Below are 27,586 nucleotides of genomic sequence, written 5' to 3' on the forward strand. Positions count from 1 at the left end.
AGCAATAGAGCACTAGATCTGGCATACTTGTATTAAGAAGTTGCTGTCCAGGAAAAGATACTGTGTTGTTAGAGATTATCGAAATGGGTCATGTAAATAGATCAGAATTTTACTATTCCTATTGCTCCTACTAGATTCTTTCCTGAAAAAAGGTTTTTCGCACCCCATAGGTGACCACTGGGGGCATTCAAGGCCCTTTATTTATGTATTTTATGCATAATTAAGCAGTTCTGTAATTACATGATAGCTAAAGAAATACGCATTCCTGTTTCCTGATCCAACTACTTTTGATTATATCAGTCCAGAATGGCTTGTCTTCAAACATCCAGCTTTTCGTGGTTTGTCCTTGATGTTAGCACTCAAGAATGCATGGGAAAAGGCTCGGTTCACTTCGCAGAGGCCTCTGCAGCCTTTGGTAGTATTCACTCTTGCCTATTTTTCTAGGAAGGGGAAGGTTTTGTCGCTGCCTGGTGACAGCAGATGCTACCACCATTGCTCACACCAACCAATACTCTCCCCACATAAAGACCCTCTGAAATGAGTAGGCTGACTTGGAGGGCCTGGGCTGCTTTGTGAGGGAGAAGACCACCCCAGTCCTCCTCCGTCACCTGCTGAGAATTCAGACCTCCTGCCTGAGGCTTTTTTGGTCTTGGCGATCAACCAATAGTTATTCTACAGTTGCTCACAGTTTAGATGCACTAATTCTAAGATTAATGCCCTTTTTCTGGCTTAGCTTCATCTAGTTTGGAAAGTGGTTGTTGAGTTAAACCAACAAGGTGTTTGTGCTCACAGACGCCTGTGTTGCGATGAGAATTTGTTCCAGAACACTTGCTGTGGTAGACATTCACATTCTATCTTGGTTCAGATGTACTTAAAATAAAGCCCTGATCTTCATTTGTTTTCTAAAATAGCTTGTACTTGCGTTTGCCCAGCTACTCGCTGTTATTGGTGTTACAGTGTCCACATGACGCCGCTAACGTCATAGTTAACGGCAAACATTTGTCTGCAAATACCAGAGAACACATTTTTGCCTCCTACATAGTGTGCTGTATTTTCTGCTCCATTGTATGAACTAAATCGTCATATGCATTGCAATAAATTACCTAGGAACTATCCCCGAGGGAACCTACTGGAGCTTTAAATTAAGCCATCCCCTCAGAAGGCAGCAGAGCTGGTTTCCTTGGCTGATGGTCTTTTCTTTCAAAAGACACCATCGAGTTGCAGACCAGCTATTGTAGGATGACTCTTTCTGTATTTCCACAGAGATTCCTGCAGAAGAAAGTGGCCTTTGGGAATCTACTTCTAGTCCTGTGAACTTCTGCTACAATAGTTTTAAGGCTATTTAAAATAATTTTCCATAAAGCTGTGTTTAATCAGCTTCCACAAGCTTTTACAGCAGTGCAGCGATGCTGTGGTCTGCCGCTTAAAAAGCATTCCCGGAGAGGGCACATCTTTTCCTTTTTCCTTCTCCCCTTAACATATGTTCAAAATTTTTTTGTAATATGTGTGTGGCCGGTGGATAGAGTAACCTTCTCTTACGGGCATAGAGTATCCTTTGTGGCATCTTCAATCCAGATAAGGGTGGTGGGAGGATTCCTGCCATCTCGTCTCTGTGCAAATGTACGTCGGCAACGATCAAGCTGCAGAGAAACGCAGCGCCGCTACAGCGGGGAGCGGGAGAGGAAGGCTTCCTCTGTGCTGCCAGCCTGGGCGTGCCGCTTCAAGCAGCCGGTCCTGCCGGGGAAGCGGCCCCGCCGCCCTCCGCTGTTTGCCCCTGGCTCCCAGGTGGCAGCCGCAGGCTCGCCCGCGAGCGAGCCAGCCGGCTTTGTGTAGTAACAGCTCAGCAGTTATGGCGGGGGGCGGGGGGAGGCTTTTCTTAGCCGCTCAGTAAGCGGTGGAAGGTGCCAGCAAGGCATGTGGTCCGTAACAGCCTTGTCGCGTTTGCTGAACGGTGACTTGTGCAGACGGAGCAGTGGGGACGCAGGAAACAGAGAGGAAGTAATTAACCAAGTACATCTTCGGAGACGGCGTGTGCCAGGGCGGTTTTCATAGAGTCGCGGGTCCCCTCCCTTCCAGAAACCCCTGTCGCAGGTCGTCCCGGGGCACTGCTCGGGGAAGACTGTAGGGGGTAAGTATCCTCCGTGGTGATCCCAGGGAAAGGGGCCGAGGTGAGGTTACATGGCCCGGGCTGAAATGGTACCAGGGAAGGCGGCTGGGGGTGAACCAAGCCTGAGCTCCAGCCCTGCCCTTTGCAGACCAGAGGAGGTGAGATAAGGTTTGTAATGCTGGGGTCACGGAGGAGACGGAGAGCCCTGACCGGTGAAGCTGCCTCGCTGGTGTCCAGAGTGCTGTTCCTTCCCTCCTCCGCAAAGGGTATCAGAGCCACGACCTCCCCTCTCGACCGGGAGATGCTAGCGTAAACAGCCGATGTCTGCGGTGACTTTTTCCCCTACACTTGAACTTTATTAACATAAAACTTCACACATATTGGCAGTTTCCCATTCTTGGCGGACAGTTTAACGTTTCTAGTCGAATTCCTTCAGCCTCTCAGTGTTGTAATCAATGACTCTGATGTGTTTTTCTGCAGCGCTTGCATCTTAGCGAAGATGTGGCTGGGGCAACTTTCATGGCAGCGGGAAGCTCTGCTCCTGAGTTGTTTACATCTGTCATAGGTAACTAACCCGCTGCTGCTTCCCGGGACCGCCGCGTTTCCCTGGCTGTTGTTCGGAGTTGAAACGTTCCTTCTAACACCCAGCCCTCTCCTCGCGGGCACACACGGGACTAGTCGTGGGGGATCCTGGCGAGATGAGGCGGCTCTGAAAAAGCGCCGTTATCCCACAGCAGGGCTGCCTTGGAAGTGGTTTGATCAGACCCCGTTAAGCCAGGGCCAGCAGGCCGTTCACCTTAGCTGTCCGTTAGCCTGCCTCACTGTAGCACAGCCGACCTGCGCGGCGCCGAGCTCTGCCCTGCAGCCTGCCCGCCCGCCGGCGCTGCCTGCCACGCTGTCCGCAGGGCAGGGCGCGAAGGAGGCACCCCGGCCGCCGGGGTTGGTACCCAGGCGAACTCTTCATGCCCTCAGCTGCAGGTTCTCTGCCGTCATCTCCGCTCTGGTTAGGCTTCTAACACCACTTCCCTCTGGGGAAAGCCAGAGCGGGGAGGAGAAGCGGGTTTGAAATGCTTTCTCACAGCAACAAGTTGGTCGGAGCATCACGCTACCGAAGCAACTCTCTGCTTACGGGAAGTGCGATCGAGGGATTCAGCGGTCCTCACGCGTGTGGAACCCGGGAAACTCGTGTGGTCCTTTGACAGCCTTGGGCTAAGAGGGGACTGACATTTTATATCAGCTGTTATAAAATGATGCTGTACATACACTACCTGGCACAAGGGGAGAGTGATCTTGCAGTTTTACTCATCCACATCTCCACTGCTAGGTGATGATCAGAGCAGCAGTTGGGAGGCTAAGGCAGGCTCTCTATCTCCGAGGGGAATTATTCTCAGCTTAGATGCTTTCTCTAGAAGGTACTGCTGTTTCAGTCACAGCTATCAGATGCGAAGCACACATTAATTCACGCAAAGCTGCACGCTCTGCAGAGAGATCCCAGTACACAGGCAAAACCTCAGAATGTAGGAACTTAAATTGGGCCAAGTTGGGGGTTATATTCCAGAGAAGGGTAGTGCAGTAGCAGGGTGAAAATAAAACGGGACTCCTTCAGGCAGCTTGGAGAAGCCCTAACGGTCGGATCATTATCTTGCTGTGGTGTAATCCGCCCGATACTGAGTGTGACTTGGCGGGTGACTGCTGCTGCGTAACACGTTTCTGAGAAAAGGGTAAAGTGGAAAAAAATATCTAAACTATGTATACTGGCCACATAAATACCGTTGGAACCTTAAAAGCAAGCGCTGAATTTAAACAGACTGACAGCTAGCAGGAGATGGAGTGTTATTTTTAGGCTGACTTCCTAAGGAAAGAATTTTGTGCAGTACCACGATGCATGTGTCTGTCAGTTCATCTCCCTCATTATTAACCTCATTGGCCAATTTTAACCAAATTTAACAGAGGAGCTCTGAAAGGAGCTTGTAGCGTACCCCGTAACTCATCCTGAGAGGCAACATTCAGCTTGCGAGCAGCGAGTGGCCAAGCAGCTCTGAATCGGCTCCGGCTCAGGCTTCTACTTGCCTCTTGAAGCCGGTAGGGATGGGGATATGGGGAAAAGCAGGGTATTGGTGAGGGGATGTCTTACGGGAGGTAATTTCCTGCGGGTTTGTGTCTGACCAGCTGCTCCCACAGAGCTTACTCTCTTTAATGATGTGTATTGCCATGATGTTGGATCACAAGACCAGGAGGTTGGTGACTTAGGCAGGTCTAAGGAGTTCGCTTTTCATTAGACAATCTATCCAGGTCCCTTCAGAAAGCGAGTTCTGCCACCTTTATTCACCCTAGTACCTTTCCCTGAAAGCTGCCATATTAAATATGAAAAAAAGGGGCGGAACTGTTACACGCCTTTAGCTTCATTAATGGGGTGTGAGGTCTGCAATTTTTTGTGGAAAAAATCTGCCCTTTCCAATTTACACAGCTTGCCTTGAACTTGTTTTTCAGGTGTTTTTATCACAAAAGGAGACGTGGGCGTTGGAACCATCGTAGGCTCGGCAGTATTTAACATTCTCTGTATTATCGGCGTGTGTGGGCTTTTTGCAGGACAGGTAAGAGCATTTAATGATTCGTAACAGTTCTTGCATCGTCCCGCGCCTCGGCTGTACTGTGAAATCAGCTGCCAGGTTCACAACCTTGCCACACATTTCTCTGGCTTTATTCTTTTTAATAGGGCCCTATGCTATTCCTCTTGCATTTTTTAAGTGAAAAGAAGAACAGCAAATGTCAACTCCGGCATTTTAAGCTGCCCAAGATATGTGGGTGGTCAAAGGAATAAAAGTTGCTTATTTAACACGTCCTCTTGGTAGCTATTGAAAAATGCATCATGACGTTTGTATCTGGTTCTTTTAGACCAAAGGAGCCAGGAAATGTCTGTGCCTCTGGCTGGTAAAAATGCACTTTATCATGCAAGATGCCTCTGAAAGAATGCTGACACTTCTGGAGCATCAGAAAAGATGCTGCCTTTGTGCAGGATAGTCTCGGATACATGGCACAACGTTGTTGGTGACCAGCATGACTTACGAAGTTGTATAGGAAAGATACAGTCTTGACTTGTAGTTTATCTCATTATTTATATCCAGAATCACAGAATGGCTTATGTGAAGGGACCTCTGGAGGTCTCTGATCCAAAGCCCTCACCACCCCAAGCCCCCCAACTCAAAGCAGGCCTGATTTTTGGATCAGGTTGTTCAGGGCCTTGTCCAGTCACGTTTTGGATACTTCCAAGGATGCCCCAACTTTTTTCCTCACTAGCATAAGGCTGTCCATTCTTAGCATAAGTTCTGTTTTCCAGCACGTCAAACTACTTATGACAACACAAGCTATTCATCTGAAATTAAAGTAATTAAGTTGTGAGATCTGAGCTGCTGTCTAAATTGCAGACATGATTGACTGTATAATTAAATATCTGAATCTGCATTCACCTTAGCACTTGCCAACATGCCCGGTATTCTTACAACCTCATAAAATGTTCTTTGAAATGTTACTGTGCAGGCTTACTTGTTAAGAGGAGAAGCAGGATAACATTATCAGCGCAGGGCAGCAGGATAACTAGCTCTGGAAGAACTTACGAGAAGGGGCCTGGATAACTTGGTCAGTATGAGAAAGCACGCAGAGAGATTGGGCTTTCCTGGGAAAGTCTGTAATTCAGTTTTATTTGCATTAGCAGTGAACTTGTTCAGGATGAAGGTGGACATTTTCACAATGGGCAGGCTTCAGTAAGAGCCACGGCAGAACTTTCTAGCCACCTAAGCTCCCTTGATTTGCATGGGAACACGCAGCTGGAAGCTACATGTGCTCAGTATGGTAGTGGTTCTACTGTAGCCCTTACTGTGAAAGCCCAATTGATTCAGACCAATTTTTAATGACCAATTTTCCCAGGGCATGAAGCTGTGTTCCCCAGAGGTGCTCTCCTGTCATCAGTAGGACTTTTTGCTCGGGTTGCTTTTTTCAAGCAAATGAAGATGATTAATTCTTTAGCACGATGGCAGAGGAGCTAGTTCTTCTGATTTTTACTCTCCATGGTATCGATTGCGTGCCTCAAGCCTGCTAAAAAGCTAGCTACAAATCATAGCTTTCTGTGGAAAAGGTTTGCTAGAGTTTGGGGGTTGATGGAGAATGTCAGTCTTCTCGAGAGACCATTTGCAGGTGGGAGATGTTTGTTTCTGAAGGATATAACACAGCCGAAACGCTCTCATAAATGCTTTCAGCCTGCCAGGTGTGGTGGCTTTCAGAGGCTCAAAGCGGGGGACTGGCTGCTGTAAGTCATCCTAAGGGTGGTCTGCGAGTCTGTTTCAAGCCAAGAATTGAGATTTGGACTGATTTGTCCCAACTTTGTTTTCCCTGACTCTGCTAGTGATTCGTGTGCGGTTTCATCAAGTCACTTAACCTCTGTTTGCTGCGGTTTAGCCCACAGAGGGTGGGTGAGGACGGGAATGATTGACGTTGCTATGTGGAATCATGATTTAAACGAGCAAATAGGAAACCTCAGTTTAAATAATTCCAATATTCTAGATCAAACTCTGGTTTAGTTTGCGTTTTTCGTTTTTTCCCACTCTCAACTCTTCACCGAGAAGTCATTCTGTTTTACTGGTGTCATTCATCTTTTTGTTTTGTGTTAGTATTAATAGGAATTTGAGTTTATTATCAATAATGTCTCTATAGATGCACTAACATAGGTGCTGAATTTGGCTGGCGGTTGGATTTCAACTCTGCTGGGGACCTGGGTCTCGGTTTTGAGTTGCCTTGTGATGGGCAGGCTGTCGGTCTAAGCTCCTTGCTGTGCTCCACCTCAGTTAGAGCAGTGTCCTGGTTTCAGCCAGGGTAAAGTTAATTTTCTTCACAGAAGCTAGTGTGAGGCTGTGTTTTGGATTTGAGATGAGAAAACGTTGATAACGTTGATGATGTTTTGGGTTGTTGCTAAGTAGTCAAGGGCTGTCCAGCTTCTCGTGCTGGCCTGCTAGCAAGAAGGCTCAGGGTGCACAGGAAGCTGGGAGGGGACACAGCTGGGACAGCTGACCCAGGCTGGCCAAAGGGATATTCCATATCATATAACGTCACGCTCAGTATATAAAGCTGGGATGAAGAAGAAGGAAGGGGTGGAGGGACGTTCGGAGTGATGGCATCTGTCTTCCCAAGAAACCATTGCGCGTGATGCAGCCCTGCTTCCCTGGGGATGGCTGAACCCCCGCCTGCCCGTGGGGAGTGGGGAATGGAGTCTTTCTTTTGCTTTGCTTGCGTGCGTGGCTTTTGCTTTACCTATTAAACTGTCTTTGTCTCGAACCATGAGTTTCCTCACTTTTACACTTCTGATTCTCTCCCCCGTCCCACCGTGGGGGAGTGAGAGAGCGGCTGCCTGGGGCTTAGTTGCCGGCTGGGGCTAAACTTTTCCCTTTTGAGCTCAGACCTGTGGAGTCAGCAGCTGGAGTCCTCTGATTTTCAGATGAGACCCGTGAGTCAATGGGCAAGGATTTACCAGCCAAACCTGGCTGTCTTGTGAGCCTGCCCCTCAGCTGCTTGGGACACAGACCTGTTTTCTGCGATTCCTGCCCTGGAAAGTGACGTTCCGGCATCTCGGTTCGAGGCTGGAAGGCTTTGGGGTTTGTCCGGTGGGAGGAAAGGAGCAGAGAATTAAGCCCGTGCCTGTGGCAGGTTCGGCCCGATAATGCTCACGTTGCCGCCGTGTCGATCAAAGCCCGTTGTGAAATGCTCCGCTGCCGGGAGGCGGCTGCTGCAGGTGCCCAGGGCGGACAGGAGGGGTTGCCACTCTGTTCCCCCGCTGCCTGTGTTACGCGTGGGGTGCCTCCGGCGGGGGGGGACAGTTCCAAGGCGATCACGCCGCCGATTTGCGCAAGGGCAATTGCGGGGGGGTGAAGGTAATCTCATCCTTGCTTTCCTGTAACACCTGCCAGCAGTAGCAGCAGTGTTCCCGCCAGAGCTTTCAGGTGCTGACGAGGGCTATTTGCAGCTGCAGTTGTGGTAGCGTGTCAGGATCCCGCGAGCTGGTCGGCACCCGGCAGCCGGAGCTGCTGTTGGGATGCTGGGCTGCTTGGAGGTGCCGGCAGCCCGGGAGGAGGACGGAGAGCGGCGCGGGCGGCGGCACTCGGTAAGCCGTAGCTCTGCGGCAGGGCTGCTTCGTCCGCTCCCCGGGTGCTCAGCTCGGAGCCGGGCGAGGAAATGTCTCCGTGCTGGAGACTCTGGGGCAGCTGCCTGGTGGCAGGGTGCTTGGGAGTGCTGTATTGCCCGCAGGGCGAGAAACCCAGAACTAAAACCTGTCGGGGACTCCTGCAGCATTTCCATAAGTGCTCTTTATTTTTGCAGAACTGTTCAGTATCATGAGAAAGCCTCTTTTGTTTGTTTTTGACTGGTAAAAGGTTGAATTAAGAAACACTGACCAGCTCTCTCGAGGATATGTTTTATTTTTCAATTAGGTTGTAGTATGTATGTGCTCTATTGGATGTGTTATTCTTTGGCTTGAGAAAATACCAGGTTCGGCTACCTGCACCTTGTTTAAAAAAAAAACCAAACCCACAGCCCCAAAAAGCTGGTACGCATTTACTTGAACCCCAACGCTGATTGATTATTTTTCTAAGCCTTTAACGGCTGTTAAGTGCACACTTCTCAGAATAAATGAGAATAGACATCCCACTGCTGGAACTGGAGAAGGAAAGTATGATGCCCACACCTCTATGTGACACTACACACTTAAGAACTGCATTAAAAGAGCATTGTTAAGGTTGAAAGTCAAACGCGGAAAAGTTAGAAAATAGCAGCATTAAGGTTCCTTGTGCAACCTTAATTTGACCCCCTGGTGTGTACGCATTATTACAGAGTCTTTAATTACAGGATCCCATGCGGGTTTCTCCGCAGGCTCCCTGCCTCCCTCAGCGCACAGAATGGACTTCGCTCACTTAATGAACAGCTATTCATTATTTTGTTTTCTCTTCATTGTTCAGCGTGTGCCCTTCTGCCTTATTTACCAGGCTCTATTCAAGCCCTGTTCCAGAGGCAGAATTATTAATTTCCTCTTGAACTTCTGCCGATCTCAACGCTATTGTATCTGAGCAGTTGATGAACAATTAATAATTTTCCCCAAACCTCTGTGAGATGAAGGGGTGTTTTTAAAGATGGGGAAACAAAGCACAGAGAGATTAAATACAAAAGAATAACTTGTCATTTGCGGGGCCAATTAGACTGGCACGGGCCCGTTTTTCCCCCTGAACGTATAGCATCCCATGGCATGCTCTTTGTTCCGGGGGCAGCTCCCTCTGGCTCCAGGCGCTGCTCCCGCTGCTCCACCTCAGCGTGGCGCAGGGGGTTCCTCGGGGGGCTGCCCTTGGTTTAAGTGGCCATCTCGATATCCGTACGGCCCAGCTCTCCTTGGGAGCATTCAGCTGCTTTAGCCATATTGAGCCTCTTTTCTTCTCCGAGGTCCCGGCTCCTGTTCCACCTTCTGCAAGGAGACACACAAAACGCCTCTGTCGTCATGAGCCCCGGCTTCATCCCTAGAAGAAGAAGGTTCTAGACCTGAATTGAGAAAGCGACTTAACTACTTATCTCCTAAGATTTAGCGCTTGTTTTTGCTGGCATGATGGCGTTCCTTCTAAGCACCCAGACGCTCCAGGTGTCTTTCCATTTGATCTGTCTCCCAGCTCCCCCCGCCCCATTTCTTGAGCCTTGAGAGAAAAGCTTTCTCCAGGCAGATTTTAGCCCTGGATCATGGATCCACCCCATAGCTGTCTCTCAAGCGTCCAGCTTTCCCCCAGACCCGGTCGGCTAGGTCCCTTCTTCTGCCCTCACTCCTCTGCTCTGTGGCTCCTAGACCTGACTCTCCCTGGATAACTGTATCCATGCCAGGCAGGCGCCTTTGGAGGTACAGGAGCCTGCTCCAGAGCCAGGGCAGTCGTGGTTTCTGCTGTTTTCGTCTCCTCCCAGGTTTGGTGTACCCCACGGGCAGTTCCTGCTGAGCGCGTGCGACGCATCTGCCCTTACTCTGCCTGTGGCTAGAGGACCCCGCCGCCCCTGCTTTGTAACCCCAGCGGAGCTGCAGCCGCTGTGAGAGGCTTCCTTCCGGACGTTAAAAGGCCTAGAACAAGGCTCCCTTACCCGGCACGGCACGTCTCAAACGGAAGCTCCCCCGTGCCTGCGCGCTCTCCTCGCTCCAAGCGCCCAGAAGGTCTCGGGGTACGCTGCACCTCGATGCCACGCGCTGCTACGGGGCTTGTTACCTCTGCCTTCGGAGTAGGAGGCTTCCCCGTCCACGCTCGGAGCGGGCTGGGCGTCGGCGTTAAGAGCCACGGCGACCTCGGCCACCCTGCCTGTGGGCACCCGCTCGGGTTTTGCTGGTTTTGCTGAGCCCTGCCTGTCTCTTGCCCTGGCTCACGCGGGAAGATGCTGCTGGGAGCTGGTGCTGTGTGCAGCGGAAAAGCGCTTAATGCTTAGCAGTCAGTCTGAAGTAGCTTGGGAGCAGGCTGCCAGGGGCCCTCGAGCAAGGCAGTAATTAGAAAAGCTTCCACTTTGTTTCTTTATTTATGTATTTAATTTTGAAATTTTAAGGAATTTATCGCCTTGGTAGCCAGAGCCCCCATCCTGCAAGCGGCAGCAGCCAAACTCATTTCTGCAGACGGAGCTGCTTGCAGGATAGGTGTCTAAAAGCCACGCAACTGGTTTATGCTGTCTGCTGTAATGCCTCACTTCAGGGTTTCCAAATAACTGTGGTAGTGTTGTAATGCTCCTGAAGAGCTGCTCTCATGCTCAAAACCAACTGATGTAGATGAAAATCAGCTTTAATGTATCATCGTGCTCCTTTTTCCTTTGTGGCCCAGCCAAAAGGGACAAAGTTGGGCTGGAGAACGGATTGGTTTGAATAAAGTCAACAAGCTGGGGAGATTAACCATGTGGCTGCATGCGCCAGCCCGGAGCTGCAGTTGTGTGTGTTACCAGGTCTAGGGAAGGGTTGACAACAGCAAGCAAGCAAAATTGCCATAAAAACATTTCTGTTAGTGTTAAGTATTACAAACCCTTAGTCTCCCTTGTTTGTTTTTAAACAGTGCTGAAAATTTGAAGAAGTTTCAAATCGGGTTGAAGTCAGAGGCACCTCTACCCATCCTTAAGAGGGTGGTGGGCTTACACCCTTAAGAGTTGGTGGGCTCCCTACTAATTTCAAAAGCAAGGTGGTTCTAGATTATATAAAAAATATTTGTGCCACGGTTTGTTACTGACAAGGAGAAATGTGTGTTTCACTAGCCTGAGAGTGACTTGATTTTTCTCTTCCAATTAGTGTTGATGACACTTTGCAGATCACCAGTGAGGATTCTGGACTGGAGGCTTTTTTTTTTTTTTTTTTTTTTTAATTTCTGTCTCTTCTCACTGATATGAGCAATGAAAGCTCCTGAGGACCAGTTTTCAAAAAGTGACAGTCGAGGCAGGCTGCCTGCGTTTTTGATGGCCAAACCAAAACCACCTGCAAGGGCTGGATTTTCTAAACTAGCATCCACACTCTGAAAACCAGATCTCTCTTTAAAATATCTTAAATGAGGCCTCTGGAAGCTGAAGAACTCAACCTCTGATGCGTTTTGAAGTCTCTGACCAAGGCATATTTAGAGAGATAGGTAAGTTTACCCTTGTGGATGGCTGATGCAGCCCACTCGACTGTGGCAGTGAGCCTTAGAAGCTTTTCCTTCTTTCTTCTTGCGTTCTGTTGCGATATTCTGCTATTCCTACATGCACACACACCCCGAGGAAGATTTGCCTTATTTCATCTAGGCAATAGGTGCAATTTTTAAGCGTAGATGGTTTTAGTATATGGGAATATGTTAAGAACTGTCCTCATTCCCCAAATGCTGATGTAGTGCAGGTTGGATGTTCTGTAGCTGTTTCCACCCTTGTCCGTGACACTAATCCATGTCATTTCAGCGGTACAGCTCTGTCACATAACCCAAACCTCATTTATTTAGCTGCTGTCCGTTCTGCTTTCTGCTGGCAATGAGGGGGTACGAGAAAGTAAGAGAACGCTGCAGGAGAGGAAACGGCAGCAGATGCACCCTGAAGGGTGACGTAAGTTCAGCAACGTTTCACGGGGATGCTGCTGGGTAACAGGGAAGAGATACAGGCGTGGAGCCTGCCGTCTGCGTTGTGATGGATCGTATCCGGCTTTTTCCATGACTGCAGACCAACCGTGTGTGGGGAGATGGACCTTAGCGCAGGATCACCTCCAGGCCTCAGTCTCCCTGTCCTGTCTTCTCTCACTCTCATGCTTGTGCTTCACAAATTCTCCCCTCCTTCCACTGCCCTCTCATCCTTGGCGGCAAGGATGTGGGATTCTTGGAAGCGGTCAATGCTTGCTTAATTCAGCTCTCATTCAAGCCAGCACAAGCAGAGTTTGTTCAGTTTTGAAAATCTCCCCCTCCAGATTCTTCTCTTTTTTGCCACTCTGCTGCTCTCTCCTGCCTGTTGTCCAGTCCTCCTCTGTCCTCGTCCAGCACGAAACCGCAGCCTTCTGCGGTGTTGCAGCAGAGCGTGAAGGATGAGAAGGGGTTAGTGAAAAGTCAAAGCAGTATAACCATGAGTTGCAAGCCACTCCGGCATTAAACAGTAATTTCTAATCTGCATTGCTTGATTTGTTAATTACCATTTAACTGCTGTGCTTTTCATCTGAGTTCTAGTTTCTGTATTTCACTTTTCTCCAGAACAAGACAGGCTGCTCTGGGTGGAGCAGGGGACCGTGAATGCTGGGTTGTGCCAGAGACGTTCTTGGTTTTTTCGAGGCTCTTCCAGTTATTTCTTTTGTCAAGGAGTCTAGTTGGTGGGCAGGTGTCATTCCTCAATATACTGGAGTAAAAAAGGACTACCCTGATCATCTGACCTGACGCCTTCTGCTCCAGTGGTATTCTTTTACCTGAGGAAATAAACTAAACTCAGAAGGCTCTCCTCTGTCCAAGTCACGGCAAACCCTTGTGTATGCCGGAGATGCCTCTCGGAATCACCAGCGGACACGCGCTCCGTTTTATCTCAGTGTGAGAATACACCTTAGTAATGGGTGTTACAAGTAGCAACCAGCTGCGACGAGGAAGCCCGACAGAGATGCACTAACCGGGTAGGCCATTGTTATTGATGAGACTGGGACTTTTGTAATCTATTTTTAACCCAGTTCTGTCATACAGTTAGCTTGCAGGCATCTTAATCTTTTAAGCTTTAATTTCCCTGACAACAAGTAATTCAGACTGGAGTCGTCACTGACCTTTGGCTTTATGATTGCTTTTTTTCATTCTCCTGGATTGTGGAGGAGTTCTGGGAGGGGAGAGTTGGAATGTGGGGTTTTTTTTCTTCATTGGTCTGTGACCATCAGTGGAAAACATGTAAAACTGCAGAGAAGTGGTTTAAGGAGAACTTCATGCCAACTGTTGGGACTGTACACTGCTCTTGTAGTCCAGGGGACAATGGTTTTTTGTTCTGGCAACGTTTTCTAGTGACTATGGGCCTGCTCTTTCACGGATAGAAGTGTGTTGTAGACGTGAAAGCAAGAAAGGGCCGCAGTAGTAAGCCAGGCAAGGATCCAGCACTGAGACTTCCACTGAAGACGGCATTTGTCCTCCAGGACAAAAGGCAGCAGTCCTGATGGGAACATAATGCTGCTGGCATGGCCACGTGTACGTGAAACCCCAAGTACCAGCAGAGCAGAGGGAGGATGCTGGCAGTGTCGTTCCTGCTGTCCTACAGAAAGCCGGGCAATCAGTAAGCACCCTAAGGTGCTGCAGGCAGGGCAGAAGGTTGTCGGCAGAGTTCCAGGGCAGAGAGGCATCAGTTAATGGAGAGATGCTGCCCGGGGGTCCTCCGAGTTGAGAGGCTGCAGCCTGTCTGTGTGCCTTAGTGAAGCCCTCGTGCACCCCAGAATAAAGAGGGTCCTCCCGGCCGCAGGGCTGGCAGCAGAAGTTACCTGCTGCCTCAGCTCCTTCCCTGCTGCTGTCTGGGCGCACAGCTGAACGGGCTCCTCTGCCTCTTGCATCCTTCTTGGCGTTTTGTCAGAGCCACCACTGTAAAAGCAAGCCGAGTGCTCCTTTTCCCTGGGGTTTTCCTGCCGGCATGTTTGGCACTGGCAGACGACAGAGCGACTCCGGGCGATAAGGCAAATTAGATTCCTTTCCTGCTCCCCCTGTAACACAAGTAGTGTTATTTGGGGAATCGGGGACTTGTGCATTTATAGCAAACTTGTAGCCGTTGTGCGAGCAAGCGTGGTTTGTGTTAACCATGAGTCTGTTAACCAGAACACACCGAAGGTGGCTTTGTCCTGCTCTCTCTGAGTGTCAAGCCTTGTCTCCACGATGCTGCCACAGAGCATCAACCTGTGCGTGGTGAATAAGCTCTGCCACAGGTACCTGTTACGCCATAACCCTTCTGGTCTCCTTTCGGAGAGCTCTGACGAGCTTTACAGGCATTTCGTCATTCCCGAAGCAACTTTATTTCCCAGAACTAGGCCAGCAGCATGCCTGAAATCAGCATTCCTACGCGGGGCACCAGTTTAGCAAAGCGGCTGATAAATGCTTAGTTTGACGCAGGGCTGCTCACATCCCCTCTGTCCGGAGGGGCATGCAAGCCTCGACTTCACGGGGTCGGGGGCCTGGCATCTGCACCTGGGTGGAACCAGAAACCGCACAGCGAGGTCACTGACAGTGGACCTACTGGTGATTTGTATTTTCTTTTTTCCTCGTAAGGTCCTTGTTGCTGTTGTGGTAGCACCTAGCCGTCTCCGCCGTGGATTAAAACTCCACGGTGCTGTGTGTTACGCGAATACAGAGCCACAACATCGCTCTGGAGCCGGAAAGCTGGTGATAAGAGCGTGCGAGCGTACGACGGGAGGCAATGGGAGGGACCGAGCGGGCAGACGGGAAAGCACAAGGAAACCATGACGGAGCGGCAATGCGCATGCAGCAAGCCAGCTGCTTAACACATAACGAGTGATTTATGGGCTGTGTGGGCACAGGAAGGGTTTGGCATCGGTGACGTGTTTCTAGGAAGCTCCTCTCAGGCCCAGGGCCCTGACGATACTGCTAGAATTGTGAAGGTGTGATGGGGACTGCTGTAATGGGCAGATTGGGTGCCAGGATTGCTGTCTGGATGGTGGAAGATCCAGGACTGATCTGGCCATTCTAGAAGTTGCTGTGATTTTTTTGTATTAGCATTTTGAAACCTTCTTCACAGAGCAACATTCAACAGTAGGATACAAACATGGGAGGCAATCAGAAGAGTTGAAAATGGATTCCTGTCAGCATCACAAGAAGTCTAGCTCCTAATCACCTCTAAACACCGTCACCGTTTGAGGTCAACTTTTCTCTGTTAAAATTCACACATGGATCAATACTGTGGACTTACCCTTGGTAGGAGTTTTTCTTAAATCGTTTGTAGCATAAAAGCAAGGGAAATCACAAAACCTGTTTTATGTCTGACAGGGACTGGCCAGGCTGAGGAGACTGGGAAATGCTTACCCCGTGCATGCCTTCCTGTACATGCCTACAGCTGTCCTTGAATTCTGCTGCGAATCCTGCACGGAATCGCCTGCGGTCCGGGAGATGGCTGCAAATGCAGGTCTTCAGGGTTCTGTTGCCTTGGCTCTGCGGGACGCTGAGCTAAAAAGGCACGCCGATCTGAATAACTCGTGGATGATTATGAGTACCAGTTGAGCAGGGAAATATTTTTGGCTTTGTCCTGAGGTTTGGAGAGTGTCCGCTGTTTCCATTCTGAGAATGTCACAGAGACGGACTGCTGCCGCAGTAATGAAAATATCAAGAGCTGCTTAAAAAAGCAAATATTCTTGGGGAAATAATGAGAATAAATTGGGTTGGTCCACAATGTACGAACTGGGAGCTGGAGTGACGGTTGAACTCTGCCGAGAATGGCTAACCAGGGGTAAAATTAGGGGGCTGGTAATTGGGAGGAAGCTTTCCTCCCAGTGAGTCCATTAGATCAGGGCCGCTCGGCAATTACTGCCTTAGACAGACATGTATTTTAAGGCCTGGATTTTTTTTAGCCTGACCCGTGCTCGTATTTTACATTTCACTTAAATTCAGCTGGGAGGGGTGTTTAGCATTGGTCAAAGCCCTGAGCAAGCCCGAATGCTACGCTGCGGGACTCTGGCGTCCTGGCCAGGAGGTACTCAGTAAAGATCGTGGGCAGGAGACTGAGCTGGGTACGTGTAGTGTCCTGTGATGCTGGGACAGCCGGGACCCCCCCGCACGCCAACCGCAGGGAGCCATCACCGGGGGGTACAGAAGGGAGCGTCTGCTCCCTGGCAGGCGGTCCAGGACATCCTCTGGTGCTGCTGGTCCCGGCCTTCAGCTGATGTCAACTGCCTGCCGGCTCTCCAGTAAGGCTGCCCGGGCGGCAGTGGCTTTCTGTGCGGGGGTCTGTCTAAAATTCCGGCTGTTGCAGAGCGGCGCGGCGTGCTAGGAGGGGACGCGGGATCAGGGACTCCTGCTGCGCTGTCGTGAGGTGGCTCCTCGTGCGCGTGCCTGGCGGGTTGGCGGCCGGCCTCGCCTGCCCTTTGCCCGCGCGATGGGGCTGCCCCGGCTGGAGCCGGAGGGGCTTTCCCTTTGTGCGGTTTCTCATGCCGCTGCGGCTCTCTGAGCCCGGCTCCTCAAGAAACATCCAGAGCTGCTTGGACCTTGCTCTCACCGGTGTTTTGTTCCCTCCAGGGACCGTAAAGTGGGACTGAGCGTGACGGACTCACGGGTTCACGTCTGAGTCTGGCAGATGATCGCTGGGGGAGCGGTAAGGGGGGCAAGTATACCCTCTGGTCTCTGCTGGATTTGATTTGCAGCTAATGATTATTAGCCTCTGACTGACTGACTGCCTTACAGGTAGGATGTAATAGTGCCTAAAACAAGGGAAGTTTTGTGAAAATTAACTTGCAGGTCCTGATGGTCAGGCAGTTCCTCTCCTTGTAAGCACTGCTGGAAGGAGGCAGTAATTACATCAAGGAATTCCTTCCTGCCTTATATCTTCACTGCAGTTGCTACAGGACTGGTACACGTAACGGCGAGAGAGAGAAAGCGTGTGCAGAATATTAAACACGCAGCTGCTATTTCCCACCTTCCTTGTGGTCATGACCTTGCCAACAGCACGAAGGCAGCAGTCTCTGAAGCACAGGCATCACCTTTTGTGCTCCCTTTGCTGTTTTACCGGCGGTCGAACGGTGCCGGGTGCTGCGGGCTGCCTTGCGACAGGGAGTACCTGCCTCCCCGCTGCCTGTGGAGCCGACTGGAGCTGGCAGAAACACTGCCGAACCTTCTGGCAGGATCTGTCGTCTTCGTGACGGGAAGGATTGGGAGCCTGGTTCATGGGACGTTTTGCTAAGCAGGTGAAGGAGATTTGGTTGAGATGAAATGGCCTCAGAGAAGGTGTGAAATGCATTGGAAGAGTATCCCCAGTGGTGGGAAGGATGTGGCCAGAAGCCACGTGGCAGACTTCAGACATGGATGAAGGCTGCAGCCAGGAAAATGGAACTGAGACACCAGGGAAAACATCCCCACTGGTGAGGTCTGGGAGCCTCCGATGTTTGAGGACTGATGGGCAGCCTCTGAGATCCTGCTGGACCTGCTTGGCTGATTCTGTGGCCGAATTACAGAGTGGGTCAAAGTGCTACCAGGAACTCACCATGCTCTAAACCGTACCAAGTCCTGGATATGGCATTTCCAGGCCATGCCTCTTAGCTCCGGCACAGTCCCATGGTTTGCTGTGGCAATGATGCTGGTGAAAATGAGGCCTACGAGTACTGCTGGGCAGGCTAATGAAAGGTTTGCAGCCGCAAACAAAAGAGGTGGATGCTGGTAAGCTGATTAACACCAGGGCAAAAAAGAGCTAAATGGAGAGAAATCTGTCAAAAGAGAGTTGCACGTGAACAAGGTGGGTACGAGCGAGAAATGAACTGAGCAGTGCAGCAGCTCAGTCAGTGTGTATCTGTGACATCTCTGGGTCCCCCAGTTCTGAAGGATTTCAGCTCTTTGCAGTCCCACACGTATTTCTTCTCCAGTGCTGCTCCTGGGTAAAAAAAAATGCTTTTCTCTCCTGTACAAGGAAGGGAGAGTGCTTCACTAACTCACCCGAGCTTAGGCCATAGGGCTGGGGGCAGAGCAAGGACTGCATTGCTTCAGTCCCAGGTGAACGCCTCGCCCTCCAGGCTAGCTCTCTTATTTAGTATAACATATGTGGATATGGCTCCCAGGAAACGTGCAGAGGCTTTGCAGTGGCTTCCTGCTGAAAGTCATAGATGAAGCTACAGCCTAATTTAATACGGAGATGAATACAAATAAGGCAGTGTCACTCTCTCACATTAATACATGATACTTCACTGATATCACGACCAGCGAGGATGAACAAGCGGGTGGCAGGATCCTTGTAATTACCTGAGCTGAGCAAGGAGTTCTTAAAATAATAAATAGCAAAGTTAAAAGGCAGAGCCTGTGCCTTGTCAAGGGAAACTGAGAAGCGCTGAGAGATCAGTCCCTGTCAGGGCTGTCCCAGAGAGTGAGGCCCCTGACAGGTTCACCAAAGGCAGTCAGGGATATTCAGCTTCTCGGAAGGCTGCTGTCAAGAGAGGCAGAAAGAATTTGGCTTTTTCTGCTTTTCCATACAGATTGACAGATGCCAGAGCAGCACAATATCTGAGAGGTCTTTTTAGCTTCTCTGGCTTAAGCTGCTGTCTCACGAGGGGTGTTTCAGCTTGGTGCGCTGGTCGTGGGACAGGAGAGGGTCCCTCAAGCTGCAGACTGCCCAGAGCAGTCTGCTGTGGCCACCAGCCCAGCGATTCATCTGGCTCGCAGCCTACTCGCAAGTTGTCCCTGGAAGCGTGAGCTGACCCTGAGGTCAACCACCGACTATAGTCCTGGACCCATTTCCAAAGGCTCAGACTGGCCTGCCCTCGCCCGACACGCAGGGACGACTCCTCACCTGGATGTATATCCACACGCAGATACACGCCGGGCCTAAGGAGTGGGACCAGGAGTGACCGTGGTGTATCGTAGTCCTCTGCTTGCACTGGAGGAAGCTCAGTGGCCTGTCTGGTGAGCGAGGTTGGGCGCTGTTGGTGCTCACCCCCTGCGAGACATACGTGCCAGGAAGATGCCAAAGCTCTGTTGCAGGGCAGCCCTGCCTGTGTGAGAGAAGACACCATCTCTGCGGCGGACAGCAGCGCTGGCTGGTCGGTGCCAGTCTTCGTAACGAAGTAAGGGTTTCAAGGAACGGCCCCAGCGGTTTGTTCGTACTCCAAAAAAGCTCCGTGATTTTTGAGTGCCACCATCTGTAGGAACTGTGAGAATGCCTTTATTTCCGTCTCGTTCACATACGTATCTCCTTAACTGCTACGACTTTTCCGAGTTCGGTGAACCTTAGACTGTATTTAACCAAATAGAAGGCAGTGGAACCTGCTAAATTTTACCTGAGCATGGTGAAGTAGATTTTCTTCTTATTTCTCCCCAGCACTGACATAGATGAGAAACTGCTCATAACTAATTTTACAAATGAAGCGCAGTTCTATCTTTAGCATAAATGCCTGGCATACAAGGATCCGTCCTTGTAGGCAGGTTTTGCTGTGTCCAATCAAGTCATTTCCTCCTCTCCCAAGTACCTGGTGGAGAAAGTGTCTCAGTCATTTCATGGAAGATATTTTAATTTTCTGCTTGGCTTGGCTGAGCAGCTCTGACTTCAGGACGATTGGTTGGATTTGCGTAAGATCATTAAGATCCAATAATGATGTTTATTGCGAAGGTACCTGCCATACTGCAGAGCAAGTAAAATTAAACCTCGGCTAATATCACTGTTATTACCAGTGCAGTTAGTGACAAGGAAAACCCAAAAGTGACCATGTCGCAGTGGGCATCATCTAGGTACTAGGGACTAGGTACATCAGGACTAGGTAAAGTCCCGACCCACTGGAGTGGTGGGAGGCTGCGTGAGCACAGCAGGCTTTCTCTAAATGAGTGCTGATTTGGTTGCTAACCGGGGGCCACGCAATACGAAGCGGTATCACCACCGCATTCTGGAGCTGTGCCTGTGTTGTGGCTGGATGGATGAACGGCAAAATATGTACGCGCCCTGAAGCTTCTCCCTTCCTAGCTCTCTTTAGCTGTGGCTCGTATACCTCACATACCATCATATACAGAGAGGCTCTGCTGTGACCTCTCTGTCTTCAGTGGGTTGCAGAAGTGCTTGGGTTTGGTTGCTGCGAGGTAAAACCCAGGGCTTTGCTGGGGACTGAGTTCTGCAACCCACAAGGAAGTAAAGTGCTGCTGGATTTCGTCTTCCCATTGTCTTCAGGATGAGAGCTGGTACCTGAGGTAGAGCCCTTTTTAGTTTTGTCTAATTCCAAATGCGTAAGACATGTATTAACCACAAACTACTGCCAGTCTGATTTCGCTTATAACCTGTCCCCGGTCTCCACCTGAGTCCCCTACTTGCTGTAACGATGGCCAACAGTCATTTATCTTACTTGGACGTGAGACCCTATTATATTATCGCAGGGCTGATGTGCAGTTGTGTCAAGGATTTGCTGAACAGTAGTGTCAGGAAAACAACACCTTCGGGAGGGGACGCCACCAGACTTTAAGAGCCACCCCTCAGCTCCGAGGGTAGCTCCTGCAAACCAGGAGTAGCGTGCGAGGAGGTTCCCGCTGCGTGCCTTGCTGCAGCTGATTGAAAAGGCTGATGCAGCGCACCACCGGCTGGTTGTGATGCTTCAGGGTGCCTGCAAGGTATTGCGGCGAGCAAGAGTTTTGTCAGTCAGCACAGACGAGCATTCCAAAAGCAGATCCCAACCCCTCTTAGGATGGTGGAAGAGCTTCCCTAATTGTTTCTGCGCAGTCCACATCAAAGAGGGGCAGCAGGAAGACTGACCCAGGTTCACCACTTCTGGATGCCTTTTGACAAGCCCTTAATGAGAGTTTAAACGCACTGAATGAAAACTTGAGAGAGCAGTATCTGCTGTGAAACCACCCAGGTGCCTGCCTGCCCCTCTAATCCCCAGCCTAGCGGAGCCTGGCAGTGGTGCGTATTCCCTTGGCTTCCCGTCTCTGAGGAGGGGGAAGGACAGCGGCAGGGAAGAGGGGCTTCTGGTTGCTGCCCGTTTTCTTAACCTGTCTCGCAGCCCTGCCAGGTAAGACTGTCTGAATTTCCAGTCATCTTTCAGGTTGTAGCTGACCGTTAAAAGGAAAAGCTGCTTGTCCAGAAAAGAACTTTGTGGCTCTCACTACAGCCTCCTTCAAACTTTGTGGAGTAAAATTCCAGACTGGTGATGAATTTGGAAGCACGCTTGGACCCCAGAGCTGCACAGAAGGCCTACCCAAAATAGGAGCCGTGGTCAGTCACTAAGCAACGTTTGCTTGTGGTGCAGTGCTGTAGGAGATACGTTTGTATTACAAGTATGCCTAATGAATTAGAGGCATTCTACCGCTTCCCTTTAAAACTCATGAAGACCACTCATCTTTGCCCAAAAATGCGTTCTGCTGGACGGTAATCTCTCTGTCAAGATCTAGCATCAATGAAACAAACTACACACGAGGAGTCAACACCACCGTGTGCACGTCAGCCGGGAAGGAGATGCTTCCAGCTGTGAAGCACTGAGTGGTGGATTCGCTATCGGCACATCTCTGTTGGTCTCTGTAGAGTCTTAAGGCTAATCACTGCGGGGATTGTCTTTAATCTTTTGACACCCTTGCCCAAGCATTCCTGCCTCTCCACATTAACAAATTAGGTTATTATCTCTTAATACCTGAAAATCTAGACGTTCTGTGCCAGAGGGTAACAGAGAAACAAGATTAGGAAGATTGCTTCCAAAGCCTAGCATTTCCCGGCAGTGTTTGTAGCTGATCATTCAGCCCAAGAATGTCAAGCAGAGAACGAGCCGTGAGAGGAGGAAAAGCCCTGGAACAACGCAAGGTGAAAACGATCCCAGGAGAACGTGGATGTGCTTAGGTAATGTTCAACGTTCTTCCCCTCAAAAGTTGAGCAGAGAAAACATCAGGCAGCGCATAGCCCTCTGGACTGCCTTGTGTCTTTGTTGGCCGAAGCAGCAGCACAGACATCCTTACTGAGGTAGCAGCAGCCGTGTTCTGCGTCACACACTTGATCTCGGGCCCATCACCGTAATGGGGAGAGCAGGCCAGTAGGAGGCTTTAAAAGAGCCAGCTGCATGGCCTCTGTCGCCAGGTCTCTTCTGGATGGGTGAAGAGCTTCCGCACTGCTAAGGGGAGAGAAATAATTTGGAAGAGCAGAGGCGAGAAGGGTCAATTTTACGGAGGGTAAGTGGTGGAACCCTAGGATGGGGCATGGAGTATGTTGCCACTGAGGTCCTGGGTGCCCTGAGCTAATGTAGGTGCCAAGAGCAGCAGGTGCCATTGTCTGATTTTCAATGATTTTCTCCCTGGTGGCTTATCTCCACGTGTGCCCTAGATGGAGGAGGTTGTGTGTGCTGCATGGGGCTGCTGCTTCAGGAGTTAAGAACTGCAGAAATTGAACTGGAGCTGATAAAATCTTGATTTCTCTGCTCTCCAGGCCTTCAAAAAGGGAAATAAGCATTCTGAGAAGTAAATGTTATACGTAGGAGTTTGCAGGGCCAACGTTTACCAGTGGGACACCAAATATCTAATGTGGGTCGTTTTACCCATAGGAATGGTGCTGCGGCATGCGGGCGAGTGTGCACTGTGGGTCCGCATCTGTGTCGGACTCGTTGGGGGCTGCTCTCATTTAAGACCAAACTAAAGAGCTCTTCCTTTCAGCTCTGGGGATGCCCCATTCAGTCACCGGTGTGGTATTGAAGAGAGGGCTAACGGTCACTTGTCTGGGGTTTGAATTTCACGTACTTCTTTTAAATGGAGGAAACGTGTAACCTGACAATCGGTGGTTTTACAGTTGCCTCCTTATGCTCGGCTCCCAAAGGACCAGCTCTCCACTGGGTTACAGTATTGCTGATTTAAAACCTGAATTTGATCATGTTTTTAACCAAGCTGATTGCTTCCCTGATTCTGCCTTAGTCTGCTAAACTCTAGTTTAAGTGGTTTCTGGTGCATTAAGATTTGTGTGGAGTCCTTGGTTGCTGCAAGACTATATGGCACAACTTAGGCATTCAAGGTCTCGGCGGTTATAACTAGACTACAGGATTCTTGTCGGCAGGCTGAAAGCACCGCCGTTTCCCTCGGTGCTAGTTAGCTCTTTTTACCCTGGGTGCACGGTTACCTTTATGTGCATGGCTGTCCTATATCAGATTGTTCTTCTCAGTGATCGAATGGTTCGAAGACTCCAGTTAAATGGCTCGCGCCCTAAGGAGAGCTGAGGTTTAATCGCCCCGTAGTTACTGCATCAGGGAGACCTACTAGGATGTCTGTGAAATGTGAGCAACCTGTACAAGTCCCAGGCACGAGCACGTGCCCTTCAATCCAATCCAAAATCAACACCAGAGTCCTTGCGATTCCCACAGTACCTTGGCCTATGACTTCTGTGCGCTAGGTCCCCGCTAGATAGCTGCATTTGAGCATCTGGGTCTCATGAGCTCATTCAGGTGTCTGAGGAAAATTCCCTGGAAAAATATTGCAGGCTACCTTCGAGATTACTGTAGAATGTCAAAGAACAGGAGGGATGCTAGCTTGACGCGTAGTAACCGGGACGTCTTGCTTTCACAGGTATGCTGGGCTGCGTGGCGACACCCCTTCTACCCAGGAGGGGGTTTATTAGATGGCATAGCGGCAATTGCCAGCAAGCCTGGTCATACGGGGTTTGTCACTTGTTTCAGCAATGTTGTAACTTTTATTATGCAGAGCTTTAAGTTTACAGCTATAAAATCCCCACCAGCATCCCTGCTGAGAAACGCGCATAGGACCTTAAGCAGCGTCATAAAAGCTGAGTGGAATAACGTCAAATTATTTTATAAGCTCTCTTACAAAAATTGTTCAGTCAAAATGAAGGGGCCCGCTCTCTATAAGATGTGAGATTTAATTAAGCGTCTCTGAATAGAATTATGAACCCGACTCCAGGCTTCTACATTTGGAAATTTCCATCATAAAACACCTCCGTTCGTCTATCCCTACATGCATTGAAATGTATTGTCAACTGGTATGAATCTAATCTGACTCAAGGACTTTAAAGGCCCGCTCTTCTATTTTAGGTGGGAGTTTCTTACATGTCAATGGTTGCATGAAGAGACTTTGCACTGGGCATAAATTACATCCACTTTAAAAAGCCATAGTATTAAGAGGCTGCAGAGATTTTAAAGTGTAATAGTCAGTATCTTTTTACAGCGTTTGTTTTGCTAGCAGTTCTGGAAAATTCCAATACTGTAAGAGTTAATATGTGGAGAAATCTGGGAAACTGTTTTTGCTAGCGCTCTGAAATAGGACCTTTTTTTTAGTTATCATAGAAATGAAAATGAATTTACTGTTTGTTTGACTGAATTTATGCACAATCATGACTGGAGGATGTGGTCAGAAAATTCATTTATACATTATGGGGCCAGATCCAAATCCGTGTAAATTAGATATCTCCCATCTGCCTCCTTGTGGTTTACACCTGTGAAGGATGTAGGTTTGAAATGCACTCCGGAAATGGGGAATAAGGGTTGAGGAGAAGCTTGTACTGAGGGGACTTCCTAGGGTTGCAAAAAATATAATCATGCTGAAGATGTTATCACCACATGACTGCTTTTAATCTGCCCTTTTGAATACTGTTAATGAAGTTAAAGGCTAACTTTACCACTGGTGGTTTTCTCTTCTGAGATCGGAATTGCAGGCTCATTCAGCCTACAGTGATGATTCCTCCTCGTTTCCATGGCTTTGGAAGGTGTCAACTGAAGTAAACTGCACAGCGATCCCATTTTATCCTCTGTTGCATCTAAATTCCTGGGTTTTGTTCTTAACGCTTTGCTGGGGTGTTAACTTGAGTATTGGTCCCAAAACCAGTGCAAATGCACGCGGAGCCATAGTGGTGCCTGTCAGTGGGGTGGGTGAAGCCGTGGCTCTCCTGAGGTTCAGGCTAGCAGCGTGCTGGGGGTCTCGCTGCTCTGTGCTCTCCAGCTCTTGTTTTGCAGTGCGACTCCTGTTCCCCAAGTTATCCTCCCCTGAATGAGTCAGCATGGGACAAGCTGACATTTTTAGCAAGGATAAGCCCATCATCCAGCAGTCTAAAACTCCGGGAAACCCAGGGTATGAGATGCCAGCAGCTGGACTTGCGGTGGATGTAGGCACGTGGTGGTAGGACAAGGTTGGGCAGCACCCACATTGCCAGGCAGCAGCTGGGGACAGTGTCTGGTGGTGCTCCCCTGCCTGCTGGACCGTTGCATACCTTGCGCTCTTGCTCAGCGTTTCAGGCTGGCTTCCTCTCTCAAGGAAGGCAGGAGTCCCAGGTTGGAGAAAATTCATACAAGAAAGAGACGTGAACCGCGGGGCGGGTGGAAGGAGTGGTCGCATCCCGTCCCAGAGACTCGACAGGGCTGTTCATCTCCTGTGACCACTCTCCGCCGAGACGCTCGTTGCCGGGCGCCGGCGCGGGCACAGGAAGGTCCTGCCGGCAAAGCTGAGCCGCTTGCCGCTGCCCCGGCCGGAGCAGCGCTCGCAGGCTCCTCCGCGGCAGGCTGCCCCGCGCCGCCTGGGGCTCAGCCGCCCTGCGGGACAGCTCAGCCCGCAGGGACTGCTGCTGCGGGCTCCGTGGCGTGTGTGCGGGAGGGATTGCGGGGGGAAAAGGGTATCAGACAGCCTGCTGAGCTCGCGGGAGACTTCTCCGTCATCCATAAATACGTGGGACTTGATTCCCCTTTCCATGGCTTTGATAACGCTGGTGTGATTTAGCACGTCTGTGACTCTGCGTGGAAGTCATCTGCCACCATTGACCTTACGCCTTCCACTCTTCACATTTGGCCATCCCCCCATCTCCCTAGTGGCTGTTCTTCGAGCAGCCGCAGAAAGCCGGCGCGTTTCCTGGCTTGGGTCTCCTCTTCGCGTCCTAGCGTGCGAGGGGACAGCTTACACAGGATGGCGGGCTTAACTCTGGCACACACTGTTAGCGTGGCAGTTGGGCTGGTGGGAGCCTGGCTGACATCCTCTCTTTGCCTGTTTTCCCAGGTCGTTGCACTGTCGTCGTGGAGTCTCTTGAGAGATTCAATCTACTATACACTGTCTGTTGTTGCACTCATTGTGGTAAGTTTTTGAAGGTTATTCTTCTGTGGGAGCCCACGTGTCTGCTGCCACCCGTATCGGGAACCTGCTAAGAAATGATAGATCCTAGCTCTAGGAGTCACGTGGGTTTCCGCTTGTGCAAAAACGTGCTTGTGATCTCCCTGCTTCTGTGGAAAAAAAATAGGAGATGGAGGAGTGTCCAGGGAGCCCAGAGTGACAGATGGGGAGAAGCGCAGTGCCAGGGCCCGCCAGCGCTGGAGCAGATGTGCCGCTCAGTCCTCTCCTGACAGCGACCCTCATGGCTTCCTAAAAAAAGTCTGACTGACCTGGAAGGAGGCAGCATTTGTACCCAGAGGAAAAAGATCCTCCACAACTACAAAACATTAGTTTTTTCCACACATAATCGGGGCAGGTCTTACTCAGTGCATGCTAAGCAGCAAATCCTCTAATGGAGGCTGCGGTTTCAGTAATTCTTAGTCCTGTTCCTATTCCAGCTTTCCCCAAGCTCTGCAAGTACTCCAGGTCTCTCAGAATCGGGCTATACAGTGAAAAAATGTTAGCGCGAGTGTTTAGATAAAGACACTGCCATCAGTCTAGCGTTGCCTTTGCAACCAATACCAAAGTCAGGAAAGGTAAAAATTGAGTTTCCTGGTAACAGACGCTACTTTGCTTTGTGTGTGTGTGTTTGTTTGTTCGTTTCTGGCCTAGTCTAGGACCCTAAATTCCCTGAGAAAAGAAGAGTGATTTTTGTGAGGTTAACTTCCAGATGTAAGCAAGAAGGGAGCTTTAGAGTCAGAAGAGGAACACTTGCATTTCTGAAGTTTGTGCTACTTTTATTAGTCGCAGTGTCAACAGTGCATTTTGTTTCACCTTTATTCTGCATATGCTTGCATGCTATACGTACTCTGTAGGTGCAGAGGCCTACCTACATCTGTCCAGTGTCAAAGAAAGGGCTTGCCTCAGCCTGTTTGTACTTTTATTCCCCGCACGGCAAGGTCAGCCTGTTTTGCACTTGATCAAATACAACTTTTCTACACAATTATTAGCAATGAGCTGCAAAACAAAACACTTTTTTTTTTTTTTTGCTTTGACAGCTCAACAGTAACCTCGTACCAAAAAGTGTTCCTAAACAGCAGACTTGGCCGCACCCACTGCTTGTAATAAATGGCATAGCACGAGCTGAAAGGCACCTGGCGGGCGTTCTCTGGGTTTACTCCACGGGAAGCGCAGGTGTGGGCAGCTGCCTGCCATTTAGCCTCCTGTATGTGCACTGGGTGTTCCATTTCTTGCA

At 49.9% G+C, this 27,586-nt stretch overlaps 1 protein-coding gene across 1 annotated transcript in view; it reads left to right on the forward strand.

Moving 5' to 3' along the window:
• The window catches only part of SLC24A3 (solute carrier family 24 member 3), a gene marked incomplete at both ends in the record, with an annotated part of 173,112 nt that overhangs the window by 116,204 nt on the left and 29,322 nt on the right, over positions 1-27,586 (forward strand). The window contains 3 exons of the mRNA XM_081997959.1: positions 2,588-2,672; positions 4,598-4,701; positions 26,242-26,316. Coding sequence (XP_081854085.1) covers positions 2,588-2,672; positions 4,598-4,701; positions 26,242-26,316 — 264 coding nt within the window. The remainder of the gene's footprint in view (positions 1-2,587; positions 2,673-4,597; positions 4,702-26,241; positions 26,317-27,586) is intronic.

Source organism: Phaethon aethereus (genome assembly GCF_964289735.1).
Source record: "Phaethon aethereus genome assembly, chromosome: 3".
Classification (NCBI taxonomy): Eukaryota; Metazoa; Chordata; class Aves; order Phaethontiformes; family Phaethontidae; genus Phaethon; species Phaethon aethereus.